General features: G+C 41.8%; 1 protein-coding gene across 3 annotated transcripts in view; it reads left to right on the top strand.

Moving 5' to 3' along the window:
* LOC135932887 (oxysterol-binding protein-related protein 10) overlaps positions 1–14,429 on the top strand; it is a 93,022-nt gene extending 78,593 nt beyond the window's left edge. For 2 of the 3 annotated variants that reach the window (XM_065470600.1, XM_065470602.1), the window contains 6 exons: positions 2,674–2,823; positions 3,227–3,725; positions 9,147–9,333; positions 11,231–11,413; positions 11,504–11,657; positions 13,166–14,429. In XM_065470600.1, coding sequence (XP_065326672.1) covers positions 2,674–2,823; positions 3,227–3,725; positions 9,147–9,333; positions 11,231–11,413; positions 11,504–11,657; positions 13,166–13,210 — 1,218 coding nt within the window. In that variant the 3' untranslated portion in view covers positions 13,211–14,429. The remainder of the gene's footprint in view (positions 1–2,673; positions 2,824–3,226; positions 3,726–9,146; positions 9,334–11,230; positions 11,414–11,503; positions 11,658–13,165) is intronic. The other variant, XM_065470601.1, reaches the window with a different exon arrangement.
* Positions 14,430–16,533: the final 2,104 nt, after the last annotated feature.

The raw sequence follows: 16,533 nt of genomic DNA on the forward strand, positions 1-16,533 counted from the left end.
TCCTGCTTTTGGAGCAAGAAGATTTAATTTCCCTCCTTCCACTGGATCGTTTACCTGAGGCCACCCTATCCGTTTCTTTTCTTCTTTTTGGAGATGAGATCCAGTCTTATGCAGGTCAAGCCTGTAGCTGCACAACAATGCAGTGTAAGTGTTTCTGAGCTGATATTTGTGTGTGCATGCACCCTTGCATCGTGTGCTGATTGTCTTTTTTCTCTGTTTTGGTTATGGGGTGAGTAAGTGTATGCAGCCTGGGGGGGGGCACACAGTGTGCACAAGTTTGTGCATTTTGGCAGTAAACATTGCTGGTCTGATATGGGAAGCAGTGAGTTTTCCTCCAACACTGAGCGCCTCTGTTGACTTCATACATTATAGAACAAATCAGCCGTTGGGGTTTATTCGTGTGGTAAACATTTTCTGCATCTGTTAAAGTTGCTGAAATTGTTTTTGAAGTGCAAAATACACTCTTAGACTCTCATTAATACATCTGACATGCTTAATTCTGTAACTAATTGTTAATAGATATGTATTAATGCCTTATTGGTCTGCTATAAGCTGACATTTTTTTGTGGTTCATCTGAAAAATCTCTCACATCCTCTTTATATTGCATTTATGAACATGGTGGAATACAAGCATTGCATTTTTGGAGGAAAATATTGAACTATACTCCACTCCATTTATTTGTCATATCTAGCCACTAGTTAAATTATATACTAAAGTTATTTTTGCTAAATATAAATCAAATCTGGATGATTAATTATTAGATAACCTACCTTTTTGCAGATACAGCTGAATCTGTCGTTCTTTATAAGCACATAAAGTGTAATTTGGTGATCTGAATACTTACTTCACCACTTTAAAGGAATCTCATACAACACTGTATGAGATGAGTTTGGGAGAAACTGCTTGACTTTGAAAATTTGAGCTTTGTCTGTGTGTATGTTAAATGTTCACAACATATGTAATTGTTAGGGACTGTGGTAGGAAAAGTGGGCAGTTAAAAAGGTAAAAAATGCGACAGGAAGCACTACATGAGAGCAAGAGGGGCATATACGCGATTTTAAACATGACTGTAGAAGAACTTATTAAAATGATGGATTTTCTGCTACAATGTGTGACGTAGCAGGAGGAACGGTGCTGAAACCTTTTAATAGTGTACAGGCTCTTGTCCTCTCCCTCTCTCGCTTCGATGGAGCCATAAATCTAAACACACTTTGCAGTTATTTCCTATTTGAGACACATTATGATCCACTTTTGGACGAGTTGGACTGCATTAAAAAGTCTGAGTTAATGCCAGCCACCGAGTCCACCGATATATCCACTTGAGGGTTTTCTGGAGAGATGCTCTGACCTCCTCAGCAGTAATTTCCTGTTGCTGTCAGGAACCTCTTTAATTAGTTAGAACCACTGAAATCATAACAGACCTCCTCCTACCATCCTCCCCTCCCCTCCTTTTCACTTCTATATATATCACTCTGCTGCGAGAACCAGCCAGCCCCAGGGAGTCCTGTACATGTGTGCTCATGCATGCTCCCTCCTGTGTGCGCTGGTGTCTTTTGTGCAAAAATGTTTTGGTGCAGAGAGCGTGTAGTCTGTGTGTGCATGTGGATCTTTTGGCGTGCACCCATGGAATAAAATATTCAGGTGACAAGCAGGCACTCGGGTCCTGGAACACTCTGGTTTTCTTCTGCTTCTCCCGGCTCTCTGCAGGAGCCCTGTGTGCAATTACACTGCCTGGAGTTTCAGATCAGACTTCCCTCAGTATTCCTGCCTGCTTTTGGCTTTTTTCCTGCAGCGGCTTCACTAAAATAATCTAGAGTAGGAAAGAGGACATGTACTGTATGTATCTGTAAATGTTATTGCATAGAGTCACAGATGGAAATGGAGGATAAAGAGCAGAGGGGCGTGCAGAGAGGAGTTGTTGCCTGCAGCCTCGAGAGCACTTTCTGCATTATACATCAACCTCTTTCTTTTTTCTTTCCCATCTTCCTTTCTGCCCCAAGTTGCTGCAGGAGATATCAAAGGCATGAGCTCTTCTTTAACCTCGACTGGATGTGTTTGTAGTTGAATGGTGGGACACAAACGAAGGACACAACTTCTCACCATTGCAGACGTAGTGAAGGTCAAAGCTCGAGGCTCTTGAGTCCAAACAAGAGGCCAGTCGGCGCACTCGGAGAAATTCAGAGCTCCTGTTGCCATTTGAAACACTCAAAGTGCCTTGAAAGGCTGAAAGGACATGAATGGGCCACAGTGAAAATGAACCGAATGACTGGTGATAATTGGTAATTGGCTGTGTCCCGATAGGTTGCTTCTCTAACAGGTCCTGTCCTGGCCTCTAAATGAGATGCGTGACCTTATCATTGGTATTGACAGTTGAATGGTGGGGGAAGAAAATGGCTTTATCTTCCTCCTCTTGGCCTTTTCAGAGGACAGGTGCCGGAGCGAGCACCATTGTGTCTGTGACTGTGGAATACTAAGCATGACTAAAGTCCCGAATGTGCACCATCTTTTGGTGTTAGCTTTTGATTGACTTCTTAGTTTGTTGCATTTTTTTTAGTTCTCAAGATGTGAAAATATGTGTGATTTCGACATAAAAGATGAAGAAAAAAATAATTAATATGTTAGATTTTGTGCAAGCAGTCCACGTAGGCCAATTTTCTTTTCCCGTCTTCCAGCAGCACCCAGGGCTGGAAGACGTCAGCCCCAGTGAGGAGGTGACGGATACCGAGGACAATGAAGAGGAGGACCTGGGCGTCCTGGATGACCAGCGGAGCATCATTCTCCACCTGCTCTCGCAGCTCAAACTGGGAATGGATCTCACACGGGTATGACACAGAAACACTGACTCAATAAGAGAGATGGCATCCTGACTTATGAGAATTCGATCAGCCAGGCCTCAAAGTCATGTACTAAACCCTCCTAAGTTCCTCCTGCGACTGTAAGCTGATTTGCAACTCACCTTTACCTCTATTCTTTCTTCTTTAGTGTCTGAGTTAATCAGCATCATATCTGTTGTCATTGACGTCAGCTAGGTTCTGTAATTTGGAATCTTTCTACCACAGCTGCTCTCCCCGACATGGGCCTTTCATGGATGCAAATGGAAAGGCCGAAGAAAGTCAAGTCACCAAAAAGTTCTTGGTTATAGAGTTTTATTGTAGCAGCACTGACTGAAATAAAATGTGAGTGTCACAAAGTGTTAGTAATCTTTTCTTTGTGTTGCTTTCGTAGGTGGTGCTGCCTACTTTCATTCTGGAAAAGCGATCACTGCTGGAAATGTACGCTAACTTCATGGCGCACCCTGACATGTTCCTGTCAATAACAGCGGGGTCCACAGCTGAGGACCGAATAGTCCGCTTTGTGGAGTATTACCTGACTGCCTTCCACGAGGGGCGGAAAGGTGCCGTGGCAAAGAAACCCTACAACCCCGTGTTGGGGGAGACCTTCCACTGTTCCTGGGAAGTTCCTCGGGACAAAGTCAAGCCTTTGGTCAGATCGAACCCGGGGTCGGCTCGGGAGCCAAGCAGAGGCCCCAACAACACACAACAGGACGAGGACTCACCGGGAAGCTGCTACAGAGTGCGTTTTGTGGCCGAGCAGGTGTCCCATCATCCCCCTGTGTCCGGGTTTTATTGTGAGTGCCGGGAACGGAGGATGTGTGTCAACGCCCACGTGTGGACCAAGAGCAAGTTCATGGGCATGTCTATAGGAGTGTCCATGGTGGGAGAAGGTGAGCCAGTCTACCACAAACCTAAAATACTGTGGGTCAAAAAAAGGTTATCACAGAAAACAATCAAAGTCTCCTGCATTCATGCATTTTGTTTTGATCTTTACTTTATTTTTATTAATGCATACAGCTCTAGCTGTAAGCACAGCCACATGCACCTGTTCTTGATAGCTTCTGTTTGCAAGGGGCAGCCAATCAGAAGAAAGCTCTCTTAAAGGGAGAGGAGAAAAAACGGCTTGTTAGCAGATGAATAGTGTTATGCACCTGCATAAGATAAATAAGCATAATTTTGAACTGTGAATCATGTAAATCTACTCTGGCAGGGTCAAGAATATGCTATGGAGCCACAAGTGAGAAAAATAGTTCCCCTTTAATAAAGAACAATCCCTCATTTAGTGTAGCTCACCTTCTAGCATCTACAAGCTATGTAGAAAGTCTCTAAACAGTGTGTCTCACCAAAACTGCCTGCCACTGTGTTCTGTCTGTGTGAGGACTATAAGATCCCTCCTGTGGCAATCAATAGCCCAGACCTCTCTGCTGGTACTGTTACATCGTGTAGAGTAAGCTGTCAGGGATGAGTCACCCTGAGCCGAGATACAGGAAGTCCTTGAGCCCAATCAACTAAATCCGGATACATAAACTGACCACCTGCCACCAGGTTGTGACACAGCAGTTCGTTGTCATGCGCGGAGGCTGATGCTGCCGTCAGAGAACACGATGACCGTCACCCCAGGATCCATTGATTGGTGGATTTATTTTTTGCAGTGGAGTCTTTCCTGACAGCAGCTGATACTGTAGTTTTATAAAGAGGCACTGATACTGATTGGCAGTGAGTCAGCAGCAGAATAAGAAACGGCAGCTGGTGCAGCCTGAAAGCCACACGAGATGCTGGATTTCGGTTTGACCTGCATCCCAGTGTATGAAGCCTCTTAGAGGTCGTGTAGGATAGAAAAAAAGAATAATAAACCTTTTTATACACTGATGTGCCACATCTGGATTAACTGAAGTTCTTTGCTTTAATCTATGACATGCAAAAGCATCTTTAGAACCTTTACATGATTAGTTGAAAACGTGTTCAGGATGTTATGTCGTTACTTGACTGATAATGGACTTCAGTACTCAGGAGAGTGACAGTTATTGAAGATATATTAATATGTATATAATTAACATGAAATCGCTTGTTTGTTTCTTAATATCGTGGCCATCATTAACACTTTTATATAAGTGCTACGTAAGGGTTTTGCCGACTGTAGTGTAAGCTTTGGATTAAACAAATATAAATCCTATTTCTGGAAAAGTTGGGGTATTTTCTAAGAAGAAAAAAATCACTGAAATAATCTATAATATCACTTGAACCTATATTTAAGTGACAGACTTTGAGTAGTTAATTGCACTTGGAAATGTACAAAATGTCAGGATTTGACAGCTGCAACACACATGGCATGTTTACTGATGCATTACATCAGCCTTCCTTTTAATAAAACCTTTTAATCACTTTGGTACTGAGGATATTATGTTGTAGTTTTGCAGCTGGAAATTTTGTCTTGCTCGATGTAACGCCTCAACTCACCTCAGCAGTCCTGGTCACTGTTGTGTGATTCTCCTTTTTATGAAGTGCTGTACTTTTTCAACAGGAGATGGATGCTGCTACCAATTAATTTGCTTAATGCTACAATCACAGCAGGGGTGTCGAACTCCAGGCCTCGAGGGCCGGCGTCCTGCAAGTTTTATATAATACCCTGGGTCAACACACCTGGCCTCTGGAGAACCTCAAAACATGTCGAGGAGGTAATTTAGCCTTTAAATGAGCTGTGTTGGATCAAGGACACATCTAAAACCTGCAGGACACCGGCCCTTGAGGCCTGCAGTTCGATATCTGTGCACTAGGGAAAACCACAGAACGACCCAAGGTAGCATGACAAGCATGCAGTCTTGTTGCCCTTGAAATGATTGCTTTGAAGACTGGAATCAGGTCTGCAACCACTTGCAGTTAGTTGCAGTCTTCACAGTGACTTTAGTGCATAAATGGTCAAAGAAAAAGTTGGGGTCAGTCTACTATCAGGTGTGATTGAATGAGGTCAGGTTCAGATACAGTGCATGCAAACTGTTTGTGATAATATGGAGATTAACTGTTCGCAGAAATTCACATTAACTATTCACATTCAGAGTCCAGGCAGAATCTTATTGGAAACAGAAATTACTCCACAAATACTGATGTTGTTGCTTCGGGACAGTGACTTAACTGCAAAAGTAAGTTTCTTTTACAACCAGTCGAGTCGAGTCCGTTGTTGCAGACAGACTCTGATTGTTGCTCAAAGTTGGACCATGATTATTTTTGAAATGGAAACTTATGGAATTGGCTCATGACAGCTGAGTGACCAGTTTGTTAAGTGAACATTTTGTTGGTCAGAAAAAATGTAAAACAAAAATTCAATGCAATAAATGGAAAACCAACAGTGTTTCCTAATTGGAGGAAACATCCATCATAAGTCTGTCCCAACTTGTTGAATGCTTTTGAAGCCATCAAATTCTAAATTTGTATAATTTAAAAAATACAGTTACAATTATTTTTTGAAATACTTTTATGTACTTCTGTCAGTTAAAGGTTCAGATGAATCAGTATAGATTTTTGTTTGTGTTGCACTTTGGAAAATACCCTTTTCTAAATAATCCGGTTTATATATACACGTGGTATTGATCTTCGTATTTAATTGTCTAAAGCACCTTTACTCAAAATGTACCCTAATGTAAGAATTTGCATCTCTCTAATAGTTTTTCTATGTGTTTGACTCGTAAATGAAAAGCTTCATCACTTGAGCCCCTTGGAGGAGGAGTTCATTTCTTATATTTTGTGGTTGCTACTTTTATTTGCTCTAAATGAGCTCTGAATAACTCCACCACCACGAGTTTACTCATTTACCATACAGACAGTTCTTTCAGCAGTAATTGGTTAAGCCTGGCACTCCCGTCGCTGGTTTCTCTCACTCTGTGTCATTGTGTGCTCACAATGGGACCGCATGCAGCTTTTTCCCCTGAAGGCATCTTGCAGTGAAACAGCTAAACAAGTGACCTCTTGTAAACACGAGGTTATGATGGTAGAGCTGAAAATTGTTCGTGGTCATGAGAGGGGCATGGGAAAACTTGAGATCTTGTTCATGACAAGCTAAATCTCCTTGTACACTGATGACACACATGCTGTTGGTGAGTGGATTATTAGAAGCACAATAGCTTTTCTTTATGGGGATTCCTGAGAGATTGAAACACAAACAAGGAGCCCGAAGAGAAACTGGTTTCCATTTTGCTAAAATTCTCCATTGTAGTTAATAGCTTTTATCATTGCAAATTAATACAGGGTCAAACTATATATATCCCATAATTCTGGTGTTTGATCCCTCTGTTTGGCAATATTTAAAATTCATTTCAATTGATTAATTCCTGGCACAGACACAGCTTTTAAGTCTAGTCCACAAATGTTCAATTGGGTTGAGGTCAGAGCTTTAAGAAAGCCATTCCAGCAATTAATATTAACCTTTTTTATCAGTTTCAAAATCAGTTTGATATATATTTAGGATCATTTTCTTTTTATAACTGTGTCTAAGTTTCAACTGTTCATTTGGGTTGTTGAAGAATTTGTACGTAGTCCTTCTTCTTTATTATTCCATCCACTTTGTTGAATGTACCAGAACCACTGGCAGCAAAACAGCCCCAGAGCATGATGCTACCACCTCCATGCTTGACAGGTTGTACAGTGTTCTTAGGTTTGAAAGCCTCGCCTTTACTTCTCCAAACAGACCTCGTTACTGTGGCCAAATTACTGAATCTTTGTGTCGTCTGACCATAAAACCTTTCTCCAGAAAGCATTTGGCTTGTCCAAGTGCGCAGCTGCAAATCTCAGTCAAGCTTCAAGGTGTTGATTTTGTAGCAGGGGCTTCTTTCTTGGTCTACATCCTCTTAGTATGGAGGCGATGTAAAACCTGCTTCACTGTCACAGTGATGCTGGTGTTTCAGCAGTTTCCACTTTATGGCATGCTTGATCCTTGGTGGTTCATGGGTTGCGCCTGAACATCCCAACCTATTCCATTTGAAGGCGACAGTTTTGTTCTTCACACAGACTGCTAAGTTGCAACACATCCAGATAACTTGTGTTTAAACTGATCACCTTTGAATCTGCAGTTTAGAAATGGGTCTAATAGCTCCAACCTGTTAAAATCTACAGTTCTCAGATCTTCACTGAGTTCCTTGGACTTTACCATTGTCCTTAGTATTGGTCAGTCCAAGGAGTGCTGTCAAACAAATCATTGCAAGCCCAAAATCACAATGACTACCGTGCCTAGGATGACTGTATGTAAACTTCTGACTATCTTGAGCATCTCAAAAGCAGAGCATGCAGTCTGCTTTTTATGTTTTATTTGGTAAATTTGATGATTTTTGTTGTTCCTGTGCAATCCAGAGCTGGAAGCTGCTCATGGATCCGTTCTGAAATGCACTGTGATACATCTGTTGGGATCAGACATTATCTTGAGTGGTTTTAGTTCAGCTCCTTTTTGTCTTAGACTATATTAGAATGGCTTTGCATGATTCACAATTCAAAAGTAATTCCCATCTATATGTCCTATTATGCCGTTAATATCCTATTTATGTGACCCGTCTGAACCAAGCTGTCTTTAAGGCCGCCCTCCCCGTAAGCCAACCTTCCTGTGATTTGCTGTCCCTCAAACAGGTTTTATCAGAAGAAGACGCCCACCCACCTGAGACTGTATTAGGGACATATTCTCTCATAGCTGTCGTAAAAATGCTGTAGTAGAAAAAAAAAAAACTTTAGGACTGCCTGACACTTGAAAGGGGTAACTCACAGATAATCTGCCCTCATGGCTAGAAACCTTTGGCCATGTTCTATATAAGCATCTACAATTTTAACAATAAATATATCAGCTTTAAAGATCTTTCAGATAAAGCTTGAACTGAAAACACATCTGAATCCATATTTGTTAAAAAAAGAAAAGGTGTTGCACCCCTACACTTACAAACGTGCACACATGTAAAGTTTTTAAAGAGTGTCTAATGTCTGTGTATCTGCTGTTTAAGTCTCCAGGCTGCCTTCTGTGTTTCATAAGTGAAAAATGCTCAGTCAGCGACGGGCACATAGCTGGCTTAGTGAAAACATCCACATACGAAGCCCACGCATTTAATTACTTTGACAGCTGATTGTGTTTTCAGACAAAGACGGATGGTGTGCAGGCAAATCAGCTGTGCTGGCATTCCTCACCTGATTTTAACTTCTTGGAAAATGGCGTTCTCTCTCTTGGATTACTCAAACAATTTATTCTCACAATGAGCTTCAAAAAAAAAAAAAAAATTCTTGTAGCTGCTCTCATCATATCCTGTCGGACTGACTTTGAGGGCTCCGTCTCTTTCTCCCCGTAGGAGTCCTTTATCTCCTCGAGCACGACGAGGAGTACGTCTTCACATTGCCATGTGCCTACGCCCGCTCCATCCTCACTGTGCCCTGGGTGGAGCTGGGGGGCAAAGTCTCCATCAACTGTGTCAAGAGCGGCTACTCGGCCACAGTGACCTTCCACACAAAGCCTTTCTACGGAGGGAAGGTACATCGGTGAGTGTTTTTTCCCCCCCTCTGCGATAGCTTCTTTATACATGTGCTTCAGTTTAAGAAAGGACAGCTGGTTCTTGTTCACTTCAGGGAAGGCAGAGGAAATTAAATAATTCATCTGTGAGGTTATCAGACTCTTACATATGACAGATTATGTCACCAACAGTAGTAGTTCATGCATGCAGTGGATTTCACAGCTTATGCTTCTGTCTTAACGTTTCAGTATTTGTGAGTTATTTTATAAAATGAAACATTTTAGCTGATTTAAGCAGAGAAAATACAGGAAATGTTTGCCAATAATTTGGTTTGGTCATAAAGGACATTAACTATCTGTCGCACCAGAACTCTTCTTCACCATTAGATCGTGGCTCAAGAGTTGGCAGTTCGTCTTGTCATCGGAAGGTTGCCAGTTCGAGCCCCGGCTCCGACAGTCTTGGTCGTTGTGCCCTTGGGCAAGACACTTCACCCGTTACCTACTGGTGGTGGTCAGAGGGCCCAGTGGCGCCAGTGTCCGGCAGCCTCACCTCTGTCAGTGCGCCCCAGGGCAGCTGTGGCTACAATGTAGCTTGCCATCACCAGTGTGTGAATGGGTGGATGACTGAATGTAGTGTAAAGCGCTTTGGGGTCCATAGGGACTAAGTAAAGCACTATACAAATACAGGCCATTTACCATTAAGAGAAAACAATGTTTCACTTATGGTGTCAATGTGGCATCATCAGTGTGAACCAGGAAGTTTCATATAAGAACAGTCCAGATGTGGCAGGTGGATGCTCTCCCTGAACCTGTTGTATGCAGTTTGAATGCTTCTGCTTCTGCTCAAGAGAGTTAGGAGTCTGTGGTCAGAGAGGACCCTCTATGTCTTCCTCCTGCATTGTTCTCTTTACAGGCTCTGGATGGCACTTCAGTTCACCCTGTTGGTCAACAGATGATAGGGATTGCTTGAGGAAGAGCCTACGGATCCAAGCATTGCTTGTTGCATAACTTTTTCAAGAAAATCATTTATTACTTGAACCAAATAATGTGGAGAGCTTTGCTCTTTTTGTCTTCCTGATTAAGCCAAACAAACTAGTCACAACTTCCTGAAAAATGATTGGAGTAATGTGATTTAGCGACTAAGTAAAGACAGGCGACCATTTAAATTTGTGACCATTTTCTGACAGTGGTGGTGGAGAATGCGACCCAACACTGGTCCAAAATCTTCCACAGGCATTTAGTAGACTTGAGATCCAGTAATGGTAAATGCTGTAGCGTGTTACTTACATCGTTTTCATAATCAAACAACTCAGTGACCCCTTAGACTCCTGTGGATGGACTGAGAGATCACGTTTCATTCCGAGCCACCTTGAGCCCTAAGCTCAAGCTCAACCTGTTTCCGTTAATTTAGTCAACAGATGGATGTCACAGTGTAGGCACAGTATGGAAGTTAGTTTTAGTAAAACTCTGTGCTTTAATAAAGGAACTATTTGGCGATTAAACTCTGATGAAACTGCTACTCCTACTCTGACGGCAGAGCAGAGTAGGTAGTAGGTGACGATCCATGGAATCTAGATGTTGGCAGTGTTGGAGATGAAGCAGGTGGAGAATTGGATAAGGCTGTGGGCAACCAAATGAGGTGGAGATTGGGAGTCTGAAAGTCAAAATAGAAGAGCAGCACTGGGATTGAAAGCACAGGGAACAGAGGAGCAGAGTAATGATGGCAGATGTGGCTTTGGCAGCCCAGAGAAGACAAACAGCCCAAACACCCAGTAATGAAGGAGATCCGTGTCACATGTAGAACTTCTGCAGAAGCTTCATTAAGTGATGATTTGATTTTAAGTGCATGCATATATCTTAAATATCTGCTTGCTAAAGCCTGCTTTTAACTTAACAACAACAACGACCTCTGACTTGCTGCCATAGGGTGACAGCAGAGGTCAAGCACAACCCGACCAACACCATCGTGTGCAAAGCACAGGGAGAGTGGAACGGCACGCTGGAGTTCACGTACAGCAGCGGGGAAACCAAAGTGATCGACACGACCAAACTTCCCGTCACCAAGAAGCAGCTGCGGCCGGTGGATAAACAGGCGAGGACAGAATCCAGGTGAAAGGCAGCAGAGTTCAGTCAGCGTTTTGGGAGCGTTTCACACTCATTTGCCCTCTGACATGCTTTTAAATGTGTTTTGGCTTATAGGCGGTTGTGGCAAAACGTCACCAAGTCGCTGAAGGAAGGGAACATCGACGAGGCCACGGAGCACAAACATAGACTGGAGGAGTGTCAGAGAGGGGAGGAGAGGCAGAGAGCAGCTGATAACAAACCCTGGATGCCCAAATACTTCACTAAAGAGGTACTGCAAGAGCAATAAGATTCAGTCTGAACTCTATTTTGTAAACATTCCTATTTCAAAGTATATCACACTGCACGGCATAATACTATATTTAATAAATAGTGCGCTTCATTTACTGTCAAATCTGAGTGAAAATCTTTGCATTATTTAGTCGCCCTGACAAGCAAAAGAATTTTGAGCCTTGCTGACTGTTTCAGAAGTAACGCCTCTCCCCTTTTCCTCATTAGTGGCACACACAGCGCTTGTAACTGTGTGATTATACTGTGTGCTGTTTTTGTGGCGATACATTTTTGGTCACAACAAACTAAATGTTAGGTTTAGTTTTTGCTTCTGCAGTGGCAACCGACTAAAAGAGAACTTTCTGCAAAGTCGTGCTGCTTTAATCACCTTTGCTTCCACTATATTGCTGTCTACTTTACAGAAATGGACTGCTTCTTATGTAAAGCACCTTATACACTACGACTCAGGCACACAAGCAGTTTTTTTTCTACATCTAAGTGTTTTCTATCTAACATTCATGCACATTCAAACTCCAGTAAACACATCAGAAGCAACTCTGTGTTCAGTATCTTGCACAAGAATACTTTAGCATTCATACTGGAAGAGATGACCTGCTCTACCTCCTGAGCCACAACCACCTGTAGAGAGAACTACTAGTACAAGTGTATGTCCAAAAAATTGATGAAGTTCATCTTTTCTTTTTGCTTTTTACTTCCAAAAGATACATTTTGTTCCATATGAAGTGAAACATCCTTTTATATATAAAAGACTGATTATTTCTTACAGCACATGAAAAACAGAATGAGTATCTCAGATTATGAGAATTTTCTAGTTTGAATACATTGCAGTTCAAACTGTACAAATACCGTGCATCTCTCAGAGATGAGGATCCAAGTTTTCAGATGAAAGTCAATTTTGCTTTTAAAGGAAATCAAAGTCATGGAGTCTGGAGGAAGAGAGGAAGGCACCGAGTCCAAGCTCCAGAGTGAAGTTTCTGCAGTTTTCATGTGATCTGCTGGTGTTGGTTCGCTCTGTTTTTACCAAGTCCAGAATCAACACAGAGATTTTAGAGCACTTTGTGCTTCCATCATCAGCTGGCTAGCTTTATCAAGAAGACTACAGATGCTAACAGAGCAACATGGACTTCAGCTTTGCGCGCTGCGGAGGTGTTACTGATCTCTTCGACCCACACTGATGCAGTAATTTGTGGTAAAGGAGCCAATGAGCCAAGTAATGGTGTATAAATAAGCATACTTTTCAAAAGTTGGACTTTACTGCTTTCTGAATCCTATTTTGATTGATTTTAGGAAATAATGTTATAATCTAAGATGCTTTATTTCTGATTTTCATGTGCTATCAAGCATAAAAAGCTTTTATACAATATTGCAAGTTTTTAAAGATCCACTGGGTGGGATTTAAATGGGCCTTACTTTGTAAATTTTGGTAATTTGATCCAATTTTGAGCTTTTTTATTTTCTTAAAAGGCTTTTTCTCCCTCACCTGTGCAGGGGGACGGTTGGAGCTATAATAACCCGCTGTGGAAGTCAACCTGACATCAAAAACGCTCCTTTCTAACGGACTATAACAACTCCAGTTCCCCATGCTGAGGAGGATGGGGGAGGGGTCAAACGAGGGGAGCGGCGTCCCCCGTGGACCTTCAGACCCCACCGAGTGACACTACGGCGACGCAAACAGGAAACAAGCAAGGTGCCAAAGGGATCTCCACAGTTTGGGACTCCTGGGGAGAGCAGTACATTTTATATACAGTTGGTAGTATTCAAAGTAGAATATTTCTATTTTTCACCTGTCAAGGCCTTTTTTTGCACACACACACACAGTTTATGACGCCTGCCACTAGTGTCCCACTTCGTATTTTTCTTTTTAATGATCAGCGCGTTTTTCTCAGAAATCATCAGTGTTTGTTCCAGGTTTCATGCCATGTTAGAGTGGGTCACATCTCCTGTAGTTCCCAGATTAGTTTGTTTATAAAGCACTTTTAACATAGAAGTAAATCTACTATTTTGTATCGATGGCTTTTACCAATCAGGTTGGGTCTCTCAGAGCTTTAGAAGAATTAAGGAAACCTAAGCAGATTTAAAACTATTTAAAATCAAATGTACTACTTTAGATGATTTAGTATATATTAATATACAATATATTACAGCAAGTTACTAGAAAGTGAAGGTCCTGATTGTTTGTGTCTGCACTATGAATGTATCTTGGCACATTTTAATTGTACAGTATGCTTTCCCATCTTGTACTGATGGCTACTACACATGCTTACTACAGTATGTTGCTCTATCACCTCTGCCTAACAGATGAGCTCCATTACTACCTCTTTATTCGCCATCACACGCTTTTTCTTCCAGAAGAAAACATCGGTTTGTTTGTATTGTAGCCAAGAGCTCCTCTAATCAGTGTTGTATCTGCGCCTCTCAGATGACACGTCCATAATTAGGGAGCCCCTGTACACCCCGTCTGTGCCTCCTGAAGTTAATACTTCTTAGTTTCAGCTGTGGTGATGATTATGGATGAGGCAGCTTGCAGGAACATACAGCCATGTTATCACATTTTGGGGGTGGCGGTGGTGGGGGAAAGAGGCTGCCTCTGTGAAGATGAAGGTCTACCAGAATAACAATCACTGGGAAACTGCAGGAAGAGGTTCATACCACTGTGTACTCGCGTTTTTATGTCTACATTTGACGAGATATGTGACGATTATTCAGACTGATCAGCTTTTCTACAATAAAGTAAAAAGGTTTTAAATGAAAACTTTGTTTATTTTTTTGTCATAAAAGAAAGAAAACCGCACAAGCCCGCCTTGAGTTTTTAACGTATGACAGTATTTGTATGCAGATGAGCTTACCCACTCCATGATGACGCTCTGCATTATATATGTGTAAAAAACAAACCTGTCAGCCATTTAGACCAATGTTGGAGCTTGTTTTACACAAACACTGACTTTGCTTGTTGGATTCATGTAAGGCCAATTATTAAACATGTTTTCTTGAATGAAATCTGGTAACATCTGGGCTCGGGCAAAACTCGTGCATACAGCATGTTAGCTGTCACAGTGGCCAACCTCTTTTTTTCCCCTAGCCATGCTAATACAACTTCAGTTCAATTTTATTTATATAGCAGTCACAGCTGCATCACAGGGCTTTATACTGCAAGGTAAAAGCCATGCAGCAGGGGTGTCAAACATGAGGCCCGGGGTTCAGAATCGCCCTGACAAAGATCCAATCTGGCCAAAATATGAAGGAGGGCAAACATTTTTAGACTTTTTAACAGTATTTTTTTTTTAATTAATTTTATAGTTTTTCCTGATGATTAACACCTCCCTCACAACCAGTCATACTATATTTATTACTTAGTAAAGAATAAAATGACAGAAAAGTTCATCTTTTTCACTGTTGACTAAAGACATTTTGATTTTTCTAAATTTATCATGTAGAAAAACTGATGTGCTGTTGAAATGGCACTTCATTATCTTGTACTAAGATGTCCCAGGGATTAAATGTGTAGTTAAATGTCTTTACACTGACAAAGTGGAGTTTCACTTATCCGGCTAACTTAAGATCAAAGTGTGTCCCTTGTGGTAAAATGAGTTTGACATCACTGCCCTACAGTAATACAGAGAAAACCCCAACAATCATACGAGCCCCTATGAGCAAGCATCCACACATGTACCAGTGACTAGATGCCCATCAGCTGATTAGACACATCCTTACACAATTAGTGTGTTAACACTAATCAGACATTTCATTAGGTACACCGAGCCAGCACCAGGTTTGGACCCCTCTTTTTTCCCCCCTTCAGAGCTGGAGGTGAAGCAGAGATGGAGGTGCTGGAGACATATTTACATGATAGCATCACAGTTGCTGTAGCTTTTTCGGCTGCTCGTCCAGCACATCTCGATTTTGCACAGCACACTGTGTAAGCATAGGCTGTATATAAAAGATGGACACGGCCACCATATCACCCTGTGACTCAGCATCAGCATTCACAACATGTGTCATGTTACATATAGTTTCTTTTGTTGACATGAAAGAATGCCAAAATCTCAGCTAATGCTAGCAAGCTTAGCAAATGGCATTCGTAAACTCTTCCAATGCAAAGAAACGCATACTGGCTAATTAGTGAAAATTCCATAATTTCACTCACTCAAACTCAACTGAAAATCTCTTGTGTGGGCTGTACCACACAGTAGGCCATACTATTAGTTATACAATTCAATTTAAACACTCCAAACAACATGGAGAGGTAAATTTAGTGATTCAGATTAGCGTTTCAGAACGTGTCAAAGCAGCCAGAAACAAAAACACACCTCGCCTACTGTAGACTCAAAAAACTATCCATAGAGGCCCAAACAGCTTTTGTACCAGGCTGTAAACATGGTGAACAGCTAGTAATGAAAAAACTGTTATCACGCACGTGTTGGCTTCCAATTTTCAGCCCCAGGTGCTCCCACTTCTGTGGTCAGCTATTGCAGTGTATGCAATGTCTTCAAAAAGCCTTTTTCACAGACTTGTCACAGTAGGGGAAAGGAAAAAACCCCATGTGCTCCCAAAACAATTTTTATTTTCACACCTGTGTTTTTCCTGCTGTAACACGCAGTGAAAAGGCCTGTGGCATATTAGCATCATCCTCAACAGTAATTTCACCTACAAGTTTCTTACACTTCAGCTGGTGAAAACTAAAATAATTTGAAATTTAAAGCTGAGCCTGGAGTGAAGTAGTGCCAGCTGTAGAAGGGAAACCTTTTGATTTATATGGAGATGTCCTTTCTTCTGGCACCACCATGAGGCCAATTCACCGCCCAACTCATATCGCTGTAATGATGCCAAGATTCGCAGTGCTAGTGTGGCTGCAGACT

Source organism: Pelmatolapia mariae, linkage group LG22 (assembly GCF_036321145.2).
Source record: "Pelmatolapia mariae isolate MD_Pm_ZW linkage group LG22, Pm_UMD_F_2, whole genome shotgun sequence".
NCBI classification, from domain to species: Eukaryota; Metazoa; Chordata; class Actinopteri; order Cichliformes; family Cichlidae; genus Pelmatolapia; species Pelmatolapia mariae.